This window comes from Balaenoptera physalus, assembly GCF_965194825.1.
Source record: "Balaenoptera physalus genome assembly, chromosome: 8".
Classification (NCBI taxonomy): domain Eukaryota; kingdom Metazoa; phylum Chordata; class Mammalia; order Artiodactyla; family Balaenopteridae; genus Balaenoptera; species Balaenoptera physalus.
The window spans coordinates 64,300,854-64,321,584 of NC_138887.1; the positions used below are offsets into that span (position 1 = coordinate 64,300,854).

Sequence of the window (20,731 nt, forward strand, 5' to 3'; positions counted from 1 at the left end):
CTGCTAAATGTAGAGCTCTCCTGTGATTCAGGTATGAAACCATATAGGAGTCACACTCCAGCTGCCAGTTGTTTAAAGACTATATCAGCTAATTCTGTTTTCCTCCCCGACAGGACAGTGTGCTTTTCGTTGATAGCAGTAATTGTCTTTATATCATCACTTTTTATTGAAGATCCTTGTGCTACGTATTATACTAGGTACTTTATATTAATCATTGAATTTAAATTTAATTCTTATGTCAGTACAAATATTACTCACTTTTTTTGGAGAGGAACTTGAGGTACAGAGATTTTAAGAACTTCGCCCAACATCAGGTAGCTAAGTGGCGGAGCGGTGATCTGAGCCCAGGTCTCTGACTCCAAAGTCTGTATTCTTGCTCCTGCAGTATCCTGCTGTTGATGTGGAGTGGCGGAATTCAGATACAGATCCATATTTAAGATGATACGTTTTGACACATATGTGTGTGTGTGTGTGTGTGTATGTGTGTGTATATGTATATAAAAAACTGAATCATTTTGCTGTACACCTGAAACTAATACAATATTGTAAATGAAATATAGTTCAATAAAAAAATTTTTTTTTAATGCTCCCTCATACTATCTGGACAGCAACGAAAATTGCTTTGTTTCTGAGTGGAGGGAGAGAGAAGGGGGAGGGGAAAACCCACCCCTAAGAATCAGGAACTCCAAGCTTGTCTCACATAGGTTTGCAGACTGAATTTATATTTCTTGAGTGATATGAAAACTCTCAAACTGGGAATTTATTTTAAATAATCTTGAATTGATAGTGCCTCCAGCTACCTGGCAGAAGCAAACACAAGTTTCGTTAAGAGGAACCCATCTTCAGCCCAGATGTTAAAGAATTTCACAGATAATGTTCCAAGGAAAATGGGCAGCTCATAAACGAAAGTCTCAAATCACACAAGGAAACAAGGCACTTTAAAAAGAGGTGGCAAAAACAACTGACAGCATTTTAAACCTCCAAAGATTTAAAATTTAAAAATTATCATAGCTATAAAGTGAATGTTTTTGCTTTAAAAATTAAAAAGGTGAACATATTTATGATGATTGAAATTTAAAATTCAGCATTTCAAAATTCTTGCTTTAACAGCAGATTAAACACAGCTGAAGAGAGAATTAGTAAGAGAATTACTCAGAATAGAGAGACAGAGAGTGAGACACAGGAAAGTGTGAGGAGGTCTAATGGGTATAAAAGAAAACCAGGAGGAAAGGGGAAATGATGGCTGAAAATTCTCCAGAACCATTGAAAGCTATCAATCCATAGATTCAAGAAGTACAGCAAATCCCAAGCAGGATAAATAAAATTAATCCAGACTAGACAATCAGAATGAGACTGCTGAACACTGAAGCTGAAGAGAAGCTCTTAAGTGGCTAGAGAGAAAAGCAGATTGTCTTTAAAGGAGAACAGTTGAACTGATGGCTAGCTTAGAAACAGGAACAGTGGAAGCCAGAAGTCGTTTGAATGGTATCTTCAGTGTGTAGAGGAAAAAACCTTTCAACATAGAATTCTATACCCTGTAAAAATGTCTTCCAGGAACAAGGGTAAAATAAAGACAATTTTTAGACTAGCAAAACTCAGCATATCACTGGTAGAACCGTACCAAAGGAAATTCTAGAATGTACTTCAAGTAGGAGGAAAGTGATTCCAGATGGTAGTTTGGCGGTGGAACAGGGGATGAAGAGCAAAGAAAAGTGGTAAATATTTAGTCTAAATAACATTGTCTGAATTTAATTGTGTGTGTGTGTGTGTGTGTGTGTGTGTGTGTGTATGCATACATATATATGTATGCATGTATGATGGTAATTACAATGCTTAATGTTATCTGAGCTAGAATTAAAGTCCATAACAATGATAAGATGGAGGGGTTGCTTATAATTTAAGTAGTCTAATGTGCAAGTATTATATAAGAGGAAGGTAAAGATAACAGACTGTAAGTTAAGTATTTATAGTAAAAATTTTCAGGCTCTAAACCTTGGGACTAGAAACAAACCATGCAACTTGCAAATAGGTAGCAGGGAGAAGTTGGGGAGAAAGCAAGAAGGGAAAGAAAAGAAAAATTGAAAAGATGGGACGTATTTTACAGATTAGCTTTGTGAAGGGGACAGAGCTTCTCAGAGACCAAAATTCCATGTAATAAAACTCTGAGCCATTTATTGGATTTACAGTCCATCTAAATGATGAGCGTCACTGATGGCAAAGCAACATGTAATAGTAGAACAGTAGAGAATTAGACCTGGCACACGAGTGGCATTTCCTAACAAAAAACCTTGAGTTACCAAGGTGCTTTTGTTAGAATTGCAATGAAATTAAGGAGACACCAATAACCTAAAAGTCCCTGGACTGAAGAAAGAAAGTAGTAGGCATTGATATTTTATATTCAAATTGAAGAAATTTCAGTGTCACTTATATGGAGTCTCCAATTGTTGACTGGTTGATTTGGCTTTAACGCCAGAGACACAACATAACGCAGCTTGGCACCAGTAGTGTTTCTCAGCAAGATACTGAAATGCACCCTGTTCAAATCCCTAACTGTCCCTTGACTGGGCAGGAGAGGTGCTGCCAGGCTGTGTATACAAGGGTTAACTCGCTTGGGAGAAGCCAAGAGGAATGCTAAGGGATCAAGACGTGACATGCTGCCCATTGTTTGTAGCTCCAGGATCAAAATATACAATTATACATGCCAAATAAATTCTAAACCTGTAAGGTAGGAAAAGAGGGGTGGCTCTGACTACAGGTGCCAGAAGCATTAAATAACCTTCCCAGACAAGGTGCACCACTGTTGTCTTGAATGCTGCAGGGTCCCCCCCGGTCTGGCATTTTCCCCCATGCTAGACAATGTGCATTCACTGCAGGAGTCTCTGTTAAGCCTCTGTCTCCCAGACCTGCTGGCTCCTGGTGCCCAGCCCTGACACAGAGGTGCCTTTGTGAGTGTAATTACCTTCCCCTGTATTAGAAATAGTCTGTTTCAAGCTGTATTTGCAGGTACAGCTAGAGTAAGCAGGAATTAGCATGTGAAAAGACCTGCCCTGGGCCCTGACTTCTTTATCAACCACCATCCTTCAGGATGGTTTTTTTCCGCTCAGATTGATTGGGCAGGTGTGATACCATCCAAGATGAAGAGCTTTAAAAGAAGGAAAAAGACACTGGAGATAGCAGCGTATGTGTGTAAGATACAAATCCTGTTGTGTTTTATCTTTTGACAATTTCATGCGAGACAGAGCTGCTGGAGTAAGCTTGGGTGGATGATTCCAGCAACTTAAGAATTGATTAAAGCTCCTTTGGGCTTTCACCATAGTGTCCACATCCAAAAAAGCATGAGAAGTAAAACAGATATTTCCTTTGCCGTGGCGATACCGTGGCCAGCGTCTCTAAAGCTGTCTAATTGGCCTCTGTGCATCATGGACCACTGAAGTTAAATGAGGTTCCTAGACCTTAACTAGAATGGTGACGGAGAGACTTTGGAGGGATATGGAATTGGAACAGAGCCAGAGTTGATAATTAAACTAGATCTGAGTTTTGATTCTAGTTTATTCACATATAGGTCTCCCCTGAGATGCCTTTTATTGTTCCTGTCTGTTATTAGTGGGCCTTTTATTAAAAAGGAAAAAAAAAATAATAATAATTTCCCCTTTTTGGAGAAAGAGTGCTTTAATGAAGAGTAAGAGATTAGGTGATTGCATTTTTCATTTATTAATTTCCCCCAAGTGATTTTACTGTGTGTACAAAGGAACTTCAGGGCCAACCAGGGAACGTCCAAGGGCAGGGCTGCCTAGAGCAGGGAAATGTGGGGATTTTTCTTAAGGGGAGGAACATTTAAAGATTTATTTTAGGTGGTACACACTTTGTCATTTATTAATTTTTTAATGGCCAAAGTACTTCTTTTTGTGTTGCTGACGCAGGCTCTTGGGCAGCATGGAATGTTTCCCTTTATTATAAAGTTGCCTGTTCAGAATGGCTGATGACTTAGTAAAAATGGTACGTGGGGCAAGTAGAATTCAAGTCAAACAGGTTTACGTTTTGATGTAGGACTGGAGGATGGGTGTTCACTGAGAAGTGAAGGATTTATCAAGGAATCTGGGGAACATTCTCACTGTTGGAACTTTAAATGCCTTTCTCACATCCTGTCTCCCTTTTCATTGTGCCAAACTGGCACCTGCCTTTGTGCCTTAGGCCTGGAGGAAGTCGGGGGGTGGGGGAGGAGACCAGGGAAATTTAATAAGCCTGTGCCTTTTTCTTCAACCCTTTGCAAAGTTAGCTTTCCTTGGGAACTGGGCTTTGATGCCTGGGGTGTGAGAGAGGTGAGAGACACCTCATGACTCAGGAGAAGTGATGTGCTGCCGGGAGATGCCTGAGCAGGTGCTGGGCTGTGGGAGGATGCAGGCTCCGGGAGAGGAGGCAGGGACCACAGACCTCCTCATCCCCACCGGCCCTCACACTTGTCCTGGACTCGATACTTTACATGGGACTTTAATGATTATTTCCTTGTGTATTCCTAAACCCCTGTCCCCCTCCCTGCCCCGAAGAAGGCAGCCTTTGGCCGTTTTGACAGGAGAGGAAGGTTCAGAGCTCAGTTTCCCCCAGTGCTCTTTCATTACACAGCCATACAGCCATAGAGGGGAGGGTACCTCTCTCAGGTCCCAGGGCTGCTTCATACCTTGCTCAGTGGAAATGAGAGTTTCTAAATGTTTTCACTTGCTGGCTAGATGGTCCTGCCTCTGTGGAGCAGAGATAGTGGCCATTCCACGAGGTATCTTTCTTCCTTCACTTTCCCTTTCCTTCCTGTTTTTCAGATAATCAAAAACCTGAAACGTCTTACAGAGTCTCACCTTGGCTCCAGCATGCGTAAATTATTTAAGCACATTGTCTGATCCCTGGTAGGAAAAATACAGCATATTTCCGACCTTTTTTCCTTTAGTGTTTCACAGTGTAGCTCTGCCTTTTCCTTAGATGTGGTCTTTGTTTGTTTGTTCATCTGTGTTTTGATCAAGTCATTTTTCTTCTTAGTCATCTGGAACTGTTTTCAAACATCTCTTAAAGCATATCACACCTCTTATTAGGCTCTATTCTCACACTGATACATGATTTACTGTCACAGTTTCAGGAAAGCAGAGTTCCTTCTTGGGAGAACCCAGCTGCTTCTTCACTTGGCCGTACTCTTCTTGTGTCACAGGGATGTTTCTAATTTCAGGTCACGTATCAGTGTATCCCAAGCCTCTCATTTCTCTCTTTAGTTGTGGTGTTTTCTGTGGGAGTTGGCAAAGCCAAATCAGTGTCACCAGGAACATGTCTTAGGCCCTAACAGCCCAAGATTTTGTTGTTTTCTAAATTAAATCAGACAGTAGTTTCTGGCTCCTAGTTGCTTACACTCTGAAATAGGCAACACTGACGTAGGCAGATACACAGCATTGAGAAAGTGTAGACAGTGTGGAGCCGTGTGGAATCTACTCCTTGTCTATCTTCTACTTACTTGGAAAGGGTGGTGTTTGGGTTTAAATGAATGAAGAGGAGGTATCTAAGAGGTTGATGTGCCTAGCTTAGCAGTCATCAAAGACGATGTAGAGTGATAGGTGTGCCTTGATTGATCAGATGAATGGGGCATTGAGTAGCTTTACCTGAGAGGAATCAGGCCGACCAGGAGAGGAAAATGGGAAAGTGAAGTCATTACGAAGCTTTGACAAGGGTGACAATACCGGGCCTAATCCACAGGACAGCCAAGACCATGATGATGGTGGAGTTTTTAAAACAGCATATAGAAAAGAAATTTAGGCAGTATGGCTGAGGAGATGTTAGACCGTATCGCCCCCTCCCTCTCCCACAAAAAAGAAAACCAAAAAACTGGATAGCATGAATTTAAGGAGAAGAAAAGCATAACTGAACCACAGAAGCATGACCCCGACTATGGAACGGTTGATAATATTACTGTTGCAGGCGATGCTCCAAAACATATATGGTGGGTGCAGTGTTTATCTCTTGCTGGTGAAAATTAAGGGCACTTTAAATTTTTAATACTTTCCTATTTTGTCTGTGATAGGCACTTAATATTTTCTAATCGGGGGGGGGGAAAATATGTTAAAGGGAAAATATTACCACCAAAAAAGAAAAAGAAAAAAAGAAAAAAAATGAGCAGAGCATATAGACTGAAGTTCTATAGATACAGAAATTTGGGAGATGAGGTCCATAGGAAAAACTAATAGATTTAGTAAAAAAACAAGATTTGTGTGAGGAGGAATTTTATCATCCTAAAAATTACTCCAAAGTGATTTGTTTAGTAAGTCAGTAATATGGCAATTTTTTTTTACTATATTGAAGGAGCCAGACATGAAGAAGATTTAACTGATCTTAATATGAGTTGGTCATTTGGTATTTAATTTGAATGTCTCCTGGACAGACTCTGCATGTGAGCAAATAGCGAACAGAACTTATGGGAAGGTTTGTAGGCAAAATAAGGAAAAGGAAGTGAAAATAGACAAACAAATGAGTGATAGTATTGCCCTTACACAGTAACTCCCTGGATTATAACTTTTTGAAAAACTAATCATCAGGAAAGGATTGGACGCTACATGGATACTGGTGTTATACTGTACTTTTTCCCCTTGAAAAAACTGGGAGAGGTGGAAAAAACTTGAGCGTCCTGAGTTTTGGACCTGTCTCTGGCACTGCCTCCAAGGAGGTCCCTTAAGCAAGCCAACAGCAAGGCTCTTAATAAACGTGCGATTGATAGGTTAACTGTCCTGGGCATCAATTTGCACATGTATAAAATGAGGAATTTGGGTGTGGTGAATTTTGTAGTTCTTCTTTTCAGTAACGCATTTAACAGTTTGGGTGTTAACAGAAGTGTGGGCTGATTGGCCATACGTGATGGGGGGTCTGTACTCAGAGTGGCCAGAGGCAGCTTAACACATCCATGGGTGAGTTGATTGAAGAATAGCCGACATGACAGAATCCAGATTCCAAGCATTTGTTCTGGTTGGAAGGATGGGCCAAACTAGGATGAAGTTTAATAGGATTAAACACAAAGCCCTGCTTATGTTACTTGTTTAGGACAACTAATTAAGTTACAGTAGACCTAGGTTAATAGCGGTTCATATGAAAAAGACTAAGGGCTTTATTACCCACAAGCTCAGTGTGAGTCAGGAGTGTAATGCGGGTGTCAGAAAAGCAAAGGCTGCAGTAACAGATGTGTAGTGTTAAGGAACTTTGACAGATTAGAGGCTGGCATCAGGCAAATACCCGAGAGCCAACATCACTAGACCTCAATAAATGTCACTGGGCTTGGCTAGATCTGTGGAATCTGGATGGATTCATTATTTTCCTTGAAGAATCTCTAAATTTGATGAAAATTTTTAGGCATTAGAAATCCGTGAAAGAAATGGTATTAGATCATTAAGTGTTGAAAAGGGGGGCTTCTGAAGGTAGGTAGGTTTAGCCTACCTAAAACACAGTATATGTCTTGTGGTTTTCATTAGAATTTTATATCATATTTCTGGGCATGCATCAATTTTCAAGGCCTCCCCATGGCATTATTTTGGCACCAGAAATTATTTGGTGAAGACTTTGCCTTAGTTGCTAATTGTTCTACACAGAGCTCTTGAATATATAGGAATTATTATAAACATTTTAAGGCTTTAGGAGAGGCATTTATCAATGTTTCATAAACCTTGCGGCAGTCGGGCTAAGTATATGAATAAATTGGGGGAATCCATGAACCCCTTGAAAAGGTGTCTAATTTTTTACATATGTGTAATTTTTTCTGGGAAAGAGTCCAACATTTTCATCAGAGTCTCAAACAATATGAAAAACAAACCCCTTCCCCTACCACCTTTATAACTTGTCCACTTTCTAGTGTGTAAACACAGAGGTATCTTGGTTGTTGCTGCCCATCTAATGAGAACAGATCCTCCTTGAAATGCCAGTGACCTGCCGTCAATTAGGGGTTTAAAAGGATGTGGCAGGCAGAGCTCCGAAAATGTTTTCATCGAAATCTTACCATTAGAATAAACAAGAACTCTCCCCTCGCGCTTATACCACACAGTGAAATGTTTTATTTTAAAATACAAGATTCTGATTTATTACTTGCAGAATTTGGGTTATATATATATTTTTTTCTGTTCCCCTTTCAACTTGTAAGTACAAATTTGGTCTTCTCCAGGAATATTTTGTTCTGAGGGAAGTTCCAAAGAAGCTTGATCTTCTCAATGGGATATGTGTTTCATGTGGTTTTTCTTCCTTTTCAAACGTACAGGGTGCCAAAGCATGCTTTCTGCGGGACATTCCTTTCTCGGCCATCTACTTCCCATGCTATGCTCATGTGAAGGCTTCCCTTGCAAATGAAGATGGGCAGGTTAGCCCCGGAAGCCTGCTCTTAGCTGGCGCCATAGCCGGTGAGTGTCCTCAGAGCTCCGTTCCCACCGTGCCACTGCACTGGAATTTTTGCTTATAGTTCTCGGCAGGGTACATGTGAGATGGCTTTAGATTGCTTTGAAGAGCTACTAAAATGAAAGGGAAAGAAATGAATCTTACTTCTGGCGGGTTAGACTATTAGACAAGCTTAATTTCTCAACTCCAAAAAAAGCTCGTTAACAATTGGTGCATTTGTAGTATTGTTGGATTCCAGTTCAGGTTCCGTGTCATTTCATAGTTTCACTTCATGGTGTAAGAACAAGAACTGTTCAGTCAGAAGTTTTTAAAAATGTTAATACTTATGCCTTAAAGGTGTCTAACCAAAATAGTACATAAAACTTGTCCAGAATTTAAGCAGTAGTTATTGTCATTGAGAGAAAAGAAATGTAATAGAACTAGAAACAGCTTGGGTCTATTAGATACCTGATTCCTGCTAGCTGTGTAAGGTTGTAAGATTGGGACGGGGGGTGGTGTGTGTGTGTATTGAATCTCGGAGAGAAATGACTGTCTTCTATAGTGCTACAGTGAAAGTATCAACAGAAGAAAATAGATGCAGACGTTGGCTTCTACATTCCCAGTGTAAATCCTTAGAGGAAATTTGATTATAGCCCCAGCAGGAATGAGTTCATTCTTTGATGCTTCTCCTTGTTTAGAGACCCTAAAGGCTAGAACAATCTGGATTAGCTCTCCAGGTGGTGACAAACACTTAATGAGTTAACAGACCCTAAGGCAGTCATGGGGTGCCTGGGTCCAAACAATTTTGATACAGGTGTTGTTCTCTTCAGACATGTGGCTTGAGTCTCTTGAGAACTACCCCCTGCTTTGAGAAGTTGTTTGCTGTTTCGTGAGCCCCGTGTCCTGCCTGTAGCCTGGGGAGCCCTGGAGGCGGGAACCCATGGAGCTCCTCTGTAATTCTTGGTTAATCCCTTTTCTTCAAAGGTGGTGATGTTGGTGTATGAGGCAGGTCTGTCCTTTCCTGGCTGCTCAGGGAGCCTCGTTGTATGAGTAGCAGTGAGACCGCTCTACCTAAATCGGAAAAGCATGATCTCAAGACTCAACCATAGAATTCCCTGTTTTAATCCCAGTTTGGCCGTTGACTCACTCACTGTGTCCTTTATATGTCGTTTACAGATGTATAAACGATAATATCTTTTGAACCAAAAGGGTGTAATACAATTTATTTCCAGTTATTTACTTGAAATAAGGTAGGACCTACTGGGGAGAACTAACATACCACTTAGTGGTACGTGACCTCGGGCAAGTTGCTTAAGCTCCCCGGGCTTGGTTTCCTCAGCCATAAAGGGAGATGGTAATTGTACCGACTGGAGAGAGTGGTTATGAGGCTCCAGTCAGAGCACCCTCGTGGAGGACTTAGCCTAGCCTGGCAGAGAGTAAATACTCAGTACGTGTTAGCCAGCATTATGCTGAATCCAAGAGAGTCTGTCTGTGAATCGCTCCAAAAATCAATTGCGGAATCAGAAGGTAAGTATTAGAGCTCAGATCAAAGTCTAGGACATCCTCCAAGCTTTGTTTTCTTTGAACCACAAAAATATTGCCTTTAACTCTTCCCTTGGAGAAGATAGCTACCCAGACATAATTTTTGTCTCTGGGTACAAGTTTTCCTGGGTGATCCGTGCTGCCAGAACTGTAGAAATTACGAGTGGATTTTTTTTCTCTTTTAAAGTTTATTGTCTTCTATTTTTTGTAGGATTATGAAAATATTGACCATTGTAAAATATTTGGAAAGTATCGGAACACGTAAATAAGATAACAGTATCCATTATCCCATGACTCTAAGATAATCACCATTTAATATTTTTGCCAATTTCTCCCCCCCTTGGATGGTTTTTAACAGAACTGTGATCACATTATAGGTATGTGGTTTTCACTTCGTTTTGGAAGCGTTGTTCACCATCACAGCAAAATGGTTCATGGCATGTGCTGTGGGGTCAGACTATCCGGGTTCAAATTCCAGTTTCCCTGCTGAGAACTGTATGACCTGAATGAGTTACTTAATGCCTCTCGGCTTGTTTCTCCACCTCTATATGGAAATAAGAATAGTCTTAGTCTCATAAGATTATTATGAGGATTAAGTGAATTAATGGATATAAAGATCCAGGAAAGCACCTGGCACATAATAAGTATTTTTAAATGTTCAATAATAATATTAATTTTCTTATGTCATTTAAAACTTTGTAAACAAAATTTTTAATTGCTGCATACTTATATCATCTTCAATCTTAGATAACAAACTTTTTTTTCAAAAAAAATTTAAATACATGGTATTGTTTAAAAAAACATCTTTGTGCATAAGGCTTTTCTCCCTATTCTGGATTGTTTTCTTGGGAGAAATAAATTCTCTGAAGTGAGTTTGCTGGTTAAAAAAAAAATATATATATGATTGTTTTTAAGGCATTGCCATGTCCTTCTTGAAAGTTTGAACTGCTTTACATCCCCATTCTGCTATTATTTTAGCCCTCTAGCCATCCTGTTGTCTTTCAGAGTTGTTTTCCACATACCTTCTGTATTAGTTATTTGTTGCCACATAACAGGTTACCCCAAACTTAGCAGTTTCAAACAACAAATGTTTATTATCCCAGTTTCTGTGGGTTGGGAGCAGCTTATCTGGGGACCTGTGGCTTGAGTCTGTCATGAGGTTGCAATCAAGACGTCAGCCAGGGCTCTAGACGGCCCGACTGGGGTCGGAGGACGCACTTTCAAGACGGCTCAGTCGCACGCACGGCATTGGCAGGACGCCCGGCATTGGCAGGACGCACGGCAGTGGCAGGACCGTCAGTTCCTTGCCACAGGGCCTCTCCATAGGTCCTTGCATGTCCTCATGACACAGCAGCTGGCTTCCCCCAGAGCAAGACCAGAGAGAGCGGCAGGAGGGAGAGGGAGGGACAGGGCAGGAGAAGTTGGGGGAGGAGGGAGAGAAGAAGAGGAAGCAAATAGAAGCTGCAGTGTCTTTATGACCAAGGCTTGTAAGTCGCACTCCTTCATTTCTACACCGTCCTATTAGTCCTACTGATCAGCCCTCCATAACGTGCACGAAGACGATGGAGAGGTGTGAACACCAGGAGGTGAAGATCACTGAGGCCCATTTGGGAGCGAACTGCCACACTGACTATAGAACATTTACTTTCATTTTATTGTCCATCTTCCCCTTCCCTGTAAGGCAGGATAATGTAAGACAGACTTTGTCATTGGTTTTTTCTTGAAAGGACAGATAAGCCACAAAGCTTGATGGTCTTTATCTTCCACAAACCTGTATAAACTATGTAATGAGAACTAAGCTACTTTCTTAGTTTCATAACAGATATCAGAAGCCAGTGGCAACTGTCATAACCTCCATTCTCATTAAAGTTAGGGATGTTTCTGTTATCCAGTTTTTTAGCCTTATTTGGAGGTTCCAGTCAATGTGGTAAATATGAAAAGGAAGTAAGAGGCATAAGTATTAGAAAAGAAGAAATGAATGTATCATTATTTGAAAATGATTGTTTACCTGAAAATCCAAATTAAAATGCCTAAAAATGTATCAGAGTTAATAAGGAAGATTAGTAATGTTTTTTTTTTTTTTTAGTAAGATAAACACAAAAATCTATATCCAGTGATAAGCAGTTAACTGATGTCCTGGGAGGAAGCAGGGCCACCATCTGCTGAGCGTAGAGCCTTGCAGGCATGCTTGGCCAGGGAGCTGAATTCGGTATGGAAAGGGCAAGAAGACTGTGGTCAGAAGTGTGCCCAGTGCAACACCATCAAGAAGGGCAGTGAGCACAAAATGCACCACACGTGTGTGGGCTGTTGGCTGCAAGCCAGATCAGACCCCCATGTTCTTCTTGTGGATACCAGGGGAAGAAAGGCATCTCCTCAGGAGAGGACACAGTCATGGGGTGGGTATGCACAAGAAGCCCAGGAAGTAGGTCCCAGGGCCAGAGTGATCTTTGTTGTCATTAAGAGAAAGGAGAAAAGCTGATCTCAAAATAAGCTATGAGGAATAGTAATTGACCACTAACTTATTTATTATAAGAAATATCTTAATGCTATTTTTATGTTATATAAAATACACATTTTAATATAAAATATGATTTTTATATTTTATATTTCAATTTATCTCACACAGGATACGTATATTTTTTGTTGAACAATACTATTATATATAAGGTGGATCTGGGTTCAGTGAACATGATTTTACCTTTTATGTTTTGACAGGAATTTCAGTTATTCAGTAAGTATTACCTTACTTTCTCCAAAAATTTGATTTGATTTAAAGTTAGATTGCTTTAGTAATATACAGCTTTTTAACAGGTGGTTGTTAGTATCTTAAAACGTAGAGAATATTAAATTTTTTTAGGTCTACGTATCTAGTGATAAACTGGGAAGATCTTTAGATACTGGGAACGTCTCCATTAATTCACAGGATCGAGTTAAGACCAACAGATATTTGAATTTATGTTCATCAGCCAAAGTGCCTCACGTGTCAGAAGGTGAGGGTTGAAGCAAGGGGCCTGAAATTAAGGGACCAAATTCTGACTCACTCTAATTAAGTGTTAACTTTTTTGATTAATGAAAGGCATTTCAGTATGGTTTAGGGATAATATCAAATGAAGGCTATCGAATACTTCTCAAATGTTATAGACTGACCGCTCATCCCAGATGATCTTGTCAGAGTGGAGAGGTAGAGGAACAAGTCAGACTGCAGTGATGGTCTTGTGATCTTGTCTTTGAATTAATTAGCTTTAGACTAAGTAGTAATTCAGGAATATCTTTAAAAGCTGTTCAAAACACGGATATGGAAGAGTTATGTGTGTGACTGATCATGATGCTTTTACAAATGTATTAGAAGAATTAAGTTGGGAGAAAAGTACCATTGGCACATAATTATATAAAATGTAACAATTTTTTTAATTATGTGGACATAAAGCTTAAGATAATTTAAAAGCAATTCTTAGATCCTTAAAAAAAAAAAGAGTAATGGAGAGGTTGGATCAAGGTAATGGACTGAGCATGTTGATCCGTCTCTCCTCCCAAATACCTTAAAATGTTAGAAAATACGTGTTAAAAAACTCCTTATTAGCACCAGCCTTCAGAAGATAGGAACCAAAACCTGAAACAAGTGAAAAATGCCACAGCCCAAAACACCGGCAGGAGAAACGACTTTTATTAATGTAAGAGCAAAACCAGATAATTTTAACCTCGGAGTGAACAATAGATAAAATGCCTTGAGCGTTGGGGGAGGTTTTAGGGTAAATCATTAACAAGAGTTAAGGAACTGCATGTACTGCGGGAAGGTCGGCTTGCTCCTCTCTCTTCTCCTTTTTATATGGAACTTCAGGCAACATTTGAATCGAGGCTAAAAGCCCAGAGCTGTATTCTAAAGGAAGGGAACACTTGCCTGGAGAGGGCAGTTGTAAAGAACTGAAAGAAAGCAGGGCAAGGCTTAACGGTAATTCCAGACCTTTACCACAGATGCAGGGGGAAAAAAAAAAGAACTAATAGCAGCTCTTCCAAAGAGGGGTAGAAAATAATTCCTTCTACCTCCAGAGTGAAGCACCCCGCATTGCAGGATTTGGAAGGTCCCTGCCCTGCCAGCCTATCTTAGCCCCGGCATGCAGTTACGGGCCTCACCCATTTCACAAACTCTCTCCATTCAGGAGAGAGGCCTGTGGGTGAGGCTGGCCCAGAGTGTGGTGGAAGCTGTCCACAGCACAAATCAGCCTGTCCTTTGAACTTGAATGTCAGTAGACAGCCAGGGGTCCCCTCAGACAACAAGGAGCAATAAGGTAAGTAAACAGGAGAATTACAGAGAAAACAGGCAATTCAGGGAACAGAGGAGAACTTTTAAGAACTATAATTAGGGTCCTCAGATTTGAAAGAAACACTCAGTAAGGAGGCTTTCTTGAAAGCTAATAAAAAGATTGCCAAAATTAGAAATCCATAAAAAAAAAAAAAACACACCAAATTTGACACATGGAAAATAAAGTCATGGGGAAAAACAAACAAAAAACTCTAGAATATGGGTCACAAATACAGAGATGAAAAATAACAGAAAATTTAAGAGATATGTAGGATGAATCCGAGAGGTCTAACATCTGTTTAATAGGAGTTATCCAGGGAGAAGCAATAAGGAAAAGAGGACAGAAAACCAATCAGTAATGGAAGATGGGCTTCTTGTCTGCGGTGCTGGCTTCCGTCAAAATGCCGAGGAGAGCAGGTCTTGATCTGCAGTTACGTTCCCAGCAGGCACGCTTGCCTTCAGGAGCAGGGGCCAAACCAGGGTAGTCCCTCCCAGCCAGGACTCACAGGTACCCCTTACAGATCTCTCGGAGGCAAGATGAAAAGTGAACTTAAGAAAGAGGACAGTGTGGGATATATGAAACAGAGCAGATGAAAGTTAAACCCGAGAGTCGGTCTGAATGACTGCTAACCTTGGCTTATGTGTTTTTGTACAAGAAGCGTTGTTGGGAGGCAGGTAATAGAAAGGGAGACAAAGGGAGGGGGCACCACCTCCTCAGCTTGCAGAGATGTCAGTGCTCATTCATTGCACACACTGTAACTCACACCTGTGTAACAAACGCTTATGATATTTAGCCAAATTGAATTAGTCAGGAAAGGGTGGAAATCAAAAGGGAAACACCTAGAAACAGAGAAAATAAAGACCGTAACTAACCCAGGATGGCAGAAATCAGTCTACAAGCCACAACTGAATGCGTTCAGTGCCCCTAGTAAAAACAAACACTTTTAGCCAGGTTGTGAAAGAAAATCTAGTCACCTGAAATTCGAGAAAACAGTGACATAGAAAGATGGAAAGAGAATGGATTGAAAAATATGTACCAGGCAAATACCAACAATAAGCAAGTGTAGCAATATTAATGTCAAACTAAATGGAATTCAGGAGTTTAAAAATAGCATTCAGAAGCACAGAGGCATATTTTACACTTGGAAAAGATAAAGTTCACTAAGAAACCTCTCTGTATTATCAACATAATGTCGTCTTATAAAACCTCAAGTTAAAAGTATGACGAGAATGTGGTATTTTCTCTTTCTAAATGAAAATCATTACACTTTTCTTAGAAACTGATACATCAAGTAGATAATATAGATAAGGGTGCAAAGGGATTCTGGCAAACTTAACCTTGATCCAAAATACATAGATATTAACTCTGTGTCCCATAAACAGAGAAGCACATTTTTTTTTTTTTTTACAAATACTAATGGGATATTTGTGAAAATTAAGGCTGACTTACCCCAAAGTTGTATTTTTTGTCATATGATATCTGTTTATTGGTCTTTGCTGGGTTTTCTTTTTTTTTTCTTTTTTTTTTTTGAGGTACAGTTGAGGTACAATATTATATAAGTTTCGGTTGTACAGCATAGTGATTCACAATTTTTAAAGGTTATAATCCATTTGTAGTTATTGTAAAATATTGGCTGTATTCCCTGTGTTATACAGTATATCCTTGTACCAAAGCTGTGTTTTGCCAATCATGCTTTCTTTTTGTTGTAAATGACCTTCTACTCTCTAGCTGCTTGGCACCCCCTTAAGGAGTTATAATTTTTTTATTGACTGGAGAACACCCAAGTTGTTCCAGTCACACAGGTAGCAGGTGGCCCCAAGGTCTCACCATTTGTCTCATCACTGAAGCACCAGCTGGGCAGCGGTCCCCTTCCTGTTGAGGAACCTAAAAGCTGCCTCCCTGTTGCCTAGCCTTCTCTTGCTCTCCCATCTTTGGGAAGAGAGAAAACTTGACCTCTTTTTGTTGTTGTTGTTGTTTTTATTTGGTTGCACTGGGTCTTAGTCGTGGTACGTGGGCTCCTTATTTGTGGCATGCGAACTCTTAGTTGCGGCATGCATGTGGGATCTAGTTCCCTGACCGGGAGTCAAACCCGGGACCCCTGCATTGGGAGCACGGAATCTTAACCACTGCACCACCAGGGAAGTCCCAAGACTTGACCTCTTGCTCAGCGTTGTCTTTACCCTTTTGCAAGCCGGGAGAGACCAGGCAAATTGGCTCAGAGTCTTTGCCATCCCTGACCCCCCAAATCAACACATCTCCGGTGGCCAGGCTCTTCCTGGTAGATGCTGCCTTCCTGGCCTTGCTCTGGAGCAGCCTGATGCTATTCTCCAGGTGAATTTAGCAAATCTCCACACCAGAAATCCCCTGTCCACAGGGATATCCACAGTCCCTCCGAGGCCCTGGCAGCTGTCCTCCTAGGAGAGGTGGGAGCTGGGGGTGGAGAGGATGAGAGTCATGTGCAGGCCGCCATGTTTCCAGTACCCCGCCCCCCCCAACACACACACCAATCACTTTTTACCAGACAACTTGCTAAACATCTTACACGTTTCTCTTGGCGTTTTTATTCCACTGATCAATGTCTTTCCTCCCTGCCCTCCCCAATACTTCTCTCTTTTTTCATAACAAGTAGCTATTTATGAAAACTGCCCTAACTGAAGGAAACTTTTTACCCATTTTATTGCTTGTATGTCTTTCACATTCACACTCTGACATGCCTGCCCACGGTTGTAGGGAGGATTTTATTGCGTGTCTAAAGCAGACAGCCTTGCTAAACTCTTTCTAAACCAGGAAGTGAAACAAAATTGGTGGTGTGAACACAGTGGGTTTCTAAGCATTTTTCATGTTTCCTTCCATTATGTTGGAGGATAAATTCCTGGCTCAAAGTTGAAATAATTCCTCTAAGCTAATAGGAAATTCAGTATGACTTATCCAGTGAAGCACTGGATATAAAGTGAGCTTTCTCACATGCAAAAACGTGATGCATTTTATAAAAACTGTTAGGATGAATGTTTGAGGAGCTTAGTGTAGATGGAAGAGGAAAAGATACAGCTTAGTGATATAAATGCAAACGTGTACTCTGCAGATTTCCCCCGGGCACATACGCACACACTGTAACTTTAAAGCTGTCTGTTAGAAGGATGAGATGGAGTTGTGAGCCAGACCACGTTGGTTTGGACAGAAATTCTTACAGAATTATTAAGCCTTAAAAAAAGCAAAGGAGATTTATGCATCTGCATTTGACCAGTTTGGTTTGGAATAGGTTCATAATGGAAAAGTAATAAAACCATAAGAGACAGTGTCTTCTGAGTACAGTCTCGCTTTTAAAATATCTAAACATGGGCTGCCCCAGTTTGGATAAAATGACTGTAGAAAAATTTCCCATTGGTAATTTTGGGAGGGTTTTTTTGTTGTTGTTGTTGTTTCTTTTTCATTGATTATCAGCCAATATAAATTTTAAGCTTTCTGTCATATTTTTTCTGGAGATGTCAGTCATAGGAAAGAGGAATCCTGAAGTGTTATCTGTGGGCGCCTCCCCTTCAGGTCACTCCACACACAGACACACACACACACACACACACACACACAGTGTTTGTTTAGCTGTCAGTAAAGTCTTTTTCTGATGTAAATGAAGAGGTTAGGGTTTGGAAGGTGGGGGGGGTGGTTGAGTGTGTGTGAGAAGGCACCTCCGGTGACTGTCAGAAAAGCAGGAAGAGGAAACGGATAACAAGCTTCACCTCTGAAAAATCAGACCTAGTAACTCTGATTTCCACGGGAAAGCAAAAGAAAAAAACAAACAAATCTTTCTCCGTTTGTTCTCAGCCACTCGAAGTCATCGTCTTGATAAGTAATCCCTTAAAACTATTTAGGAATGTAAGCGCAACAAACAGAGGCTGGTGATCTGGAGACCAGGCGTGTGCTCCTCTAGGTGTGCTGGAGCCTCCATCACTGCGGGCGAGAGTCACAGCTGTGCTTCCCAGAGGGGACAGCAAAGAGGCATTTGATTTCATCCGATTCTTAACTTTCTTTCCACGGCCGGCAGTTCAAAGCACAGTTCTTTTTATATAGTGAGAATGTGACCGGACTGCGAAGGTGTTGTCTTTCCTGCAGGTATGCCTGCGGCATCTCTAGTGACCCCCGCTGATGTTATCAAGACACGATTACAGGTGGCCGCCCGGGCCGGCCAGACCACTTACAGCGGAGTGATAGACTGCTTTAGGAAGATCCTTCGGGAAGAAGGCCCAAAAGCTCTGTGGAAAGGAGCTGGAGGTATGGAAATAATTTGCTCTTAACGAAACCTTTGGTGTCAGGTGAATTTTAAAAATCTAATTGCATCTGTTATTTCTTATTTTTTTTCAAAGCTCGTGTGTTTCGTTCCTCCCCCCAGTTTGGTGTAACTTTGCTGACCTATGAATTGCTGCAGCGATGGTTCTACGTTGATTTTGGAGGAGTGTAAGTATCCTGCTAAATTTCAGCTGCTTCTAATACTCTGTTGTCATTGAGAAAGGTATGTCAATTTAGTCCCTATGATGAAGTAGAAAAGATGTAGGAAAATCCTGAAGTCATGTTATCAAACTCATTTCAAAAGGAATATACAGCTAACTAGAATTCCACAATTCCTCTCTGATCCAGACGTTAGCAGTTTCTGAACGTTGTTTTTACCAAGTTAAAAAACAAAACAAAACAAAAACTCAGATTCTCGCCCTATTTTCTCTCCTTTTAGGAAGCCCATGGGATCAGAGCCAGTTCCTAAATCCAGGATCACACTGCCTGCTCCCAATCCCGATCATGTTGGGGGCTACAAACTGGCAGTTGCAACGTTTGCAGGGATTGAAAACAAATTTGGGCTTTACCTACCTCTCTTCAAGCCGTCAGTATCTACCTCACAAGCCATTGGTAGAGGCCCGTAGGAGGACCGTCCCTGGGCTGTTGCTGTGGCTTTGTTGTTACTGCAATAAAGAATGCCCCATCTTGGACTGAAGCAACACTTCATTCCTTTCACTTCCATCTCCTGTTTAAATTCAAGTCGAGGCTTTTTATAAGGTGAAATCATTTATTTTCTGGGTGGTTTCTTAACCTAGATCATTGTGAAATTTTTCATAATTATTCTTTGGGCCTCTGCTCACAAACCTTTGTGTCTGACATTTGCTGGGATTTGGTCAACACTAACCTGAGTTGGAGGAAGAAGCAAGTCTGAATACAAATTAGAACCATTCTCCTTAGAATTAGGATTACAGTCCCGAAGAGGCGATTGAGAGGGGATCATGGTGCTCAGAGCAAAAGTGTTCCGTGTCTGTTTAACCTGGTAGGAGACTGGGTGCATATTTATGAAAGTAAAAAATACTGGAAGAAATGAAAACATTATCAGAAATAGCCAGCCTGGCTTCAGATTTTAAGCATGCACTAATTCTGTCTCTGGATTATATTATGAAGCTTTTATGTGAAACATGTTTTTTTGTAATGAAAACCACATTGAAGATGTTTAATAATCATATTCTGTTACTGGTACTAAGACTACTAGGGAGAAGTCTTTTGTGCTTTAGCGAGAGTACTGTTGGCACTGTACTCTGTAGATGGAGAAACCAGGATACGCAGCATCTCTCCTGATCTGGGGTGACTGCTCATATGAGGCACATGTGCTGATTGCTGCCTATTTCAATAAACACTGTAGAAAAACGCGTGCCTGCCTGTTACTGGTACCTACCCTCGCCACCTCCCAATCCCCCGTAATTGGCATCCATCTGCTTTTAAAATCCATTTTATCTTGAATCATGGAAGAAAAATACATTGCAATACAAGTTTTTATTTCATTTGTGGTGCCTTGCACAATGGTCAGAAGGCTCATGTGTTTGTGAAGAAGGAAATAAACTATTTTTAAAGCTACTGAATTGTTTGCTCTTGTTATGTCATGTGGCGAACGACCACAATAATTGTCATCATTGGACTCTCTGTGTTTCATGTTGAGGGCGATTTGTTCGTATTGGCACGGATATGTCCTCGTCTTTCAAGGTGACGTGTACCCTTGTCTTCAGTATGCCAGTGTTCGGCGTGAATAAGAGAAACTACATTTAACCCCAGATGAGCGAGGAACCTAGCAAACTGACACTTGTTCTAGTCATTCTCGGTGCTTTTGGCAGTTTCTTATCGTGAGAATTAATATAAAGCTTCACTGGCAGTTGGGCGTGAAAACTGGTATGAAATGGCAATGGTATTTTCTAATTTTCTCTGACTCTTCCTCATACCAAAACCATATACCACTGTGTCTGACCTTCGGTAATATTTGGCCAACACTGTAATGACCGGTGGAAAGGTGTTAGTCTTGAACAGAACTTAGGGCTCTTCTTCTTAGGCTTCAATCATGCTCCTGAGGAGGCTGCTGAGTAACTTATCAGCAGTGAGTTTGAACTTTCTGTTTCTCCGAAATTCACCTCCAGATGGCACAGCCATTTTTCAGTCTCTTGTCTTGCTGTAGGTCAGCAGGTTGGCATTCAGAGTTATTGTTCAAAATTGGAAAA

At 40.9% G+C, this 20,731-nt stretch overlaps 1 protein-coding gene across 1 annotated transcript in view; it reads left to right on the plus strand.

Moving 5' to 3' along the window:
• The window catches only part of SLC25A13 (solute carrier family 25 member 13), a 205,006-nt gene extending 184,907 nt beyond the window's left edge, over positions 1–20,099 (plus strand). The window contains 4 exon segments of the mRNA XM_082471842.1: positions 8,264–8,402; positions 18,327–18,485; positions 18,578–18,668; positions 18,940–20,099. Coding sequence (XP_082327968.1) covers positions 8,264–8,402; positions 18,327–18,485; positions 18,578–18,668; positions 18,940–19,126 — 576 coding nt within the window. The 3' untranslated portion in view covers positions 19,127–20,099.
• The last annotated feature ends 632 nt before the right edge of the window (positions 20,100–20,731 follow it).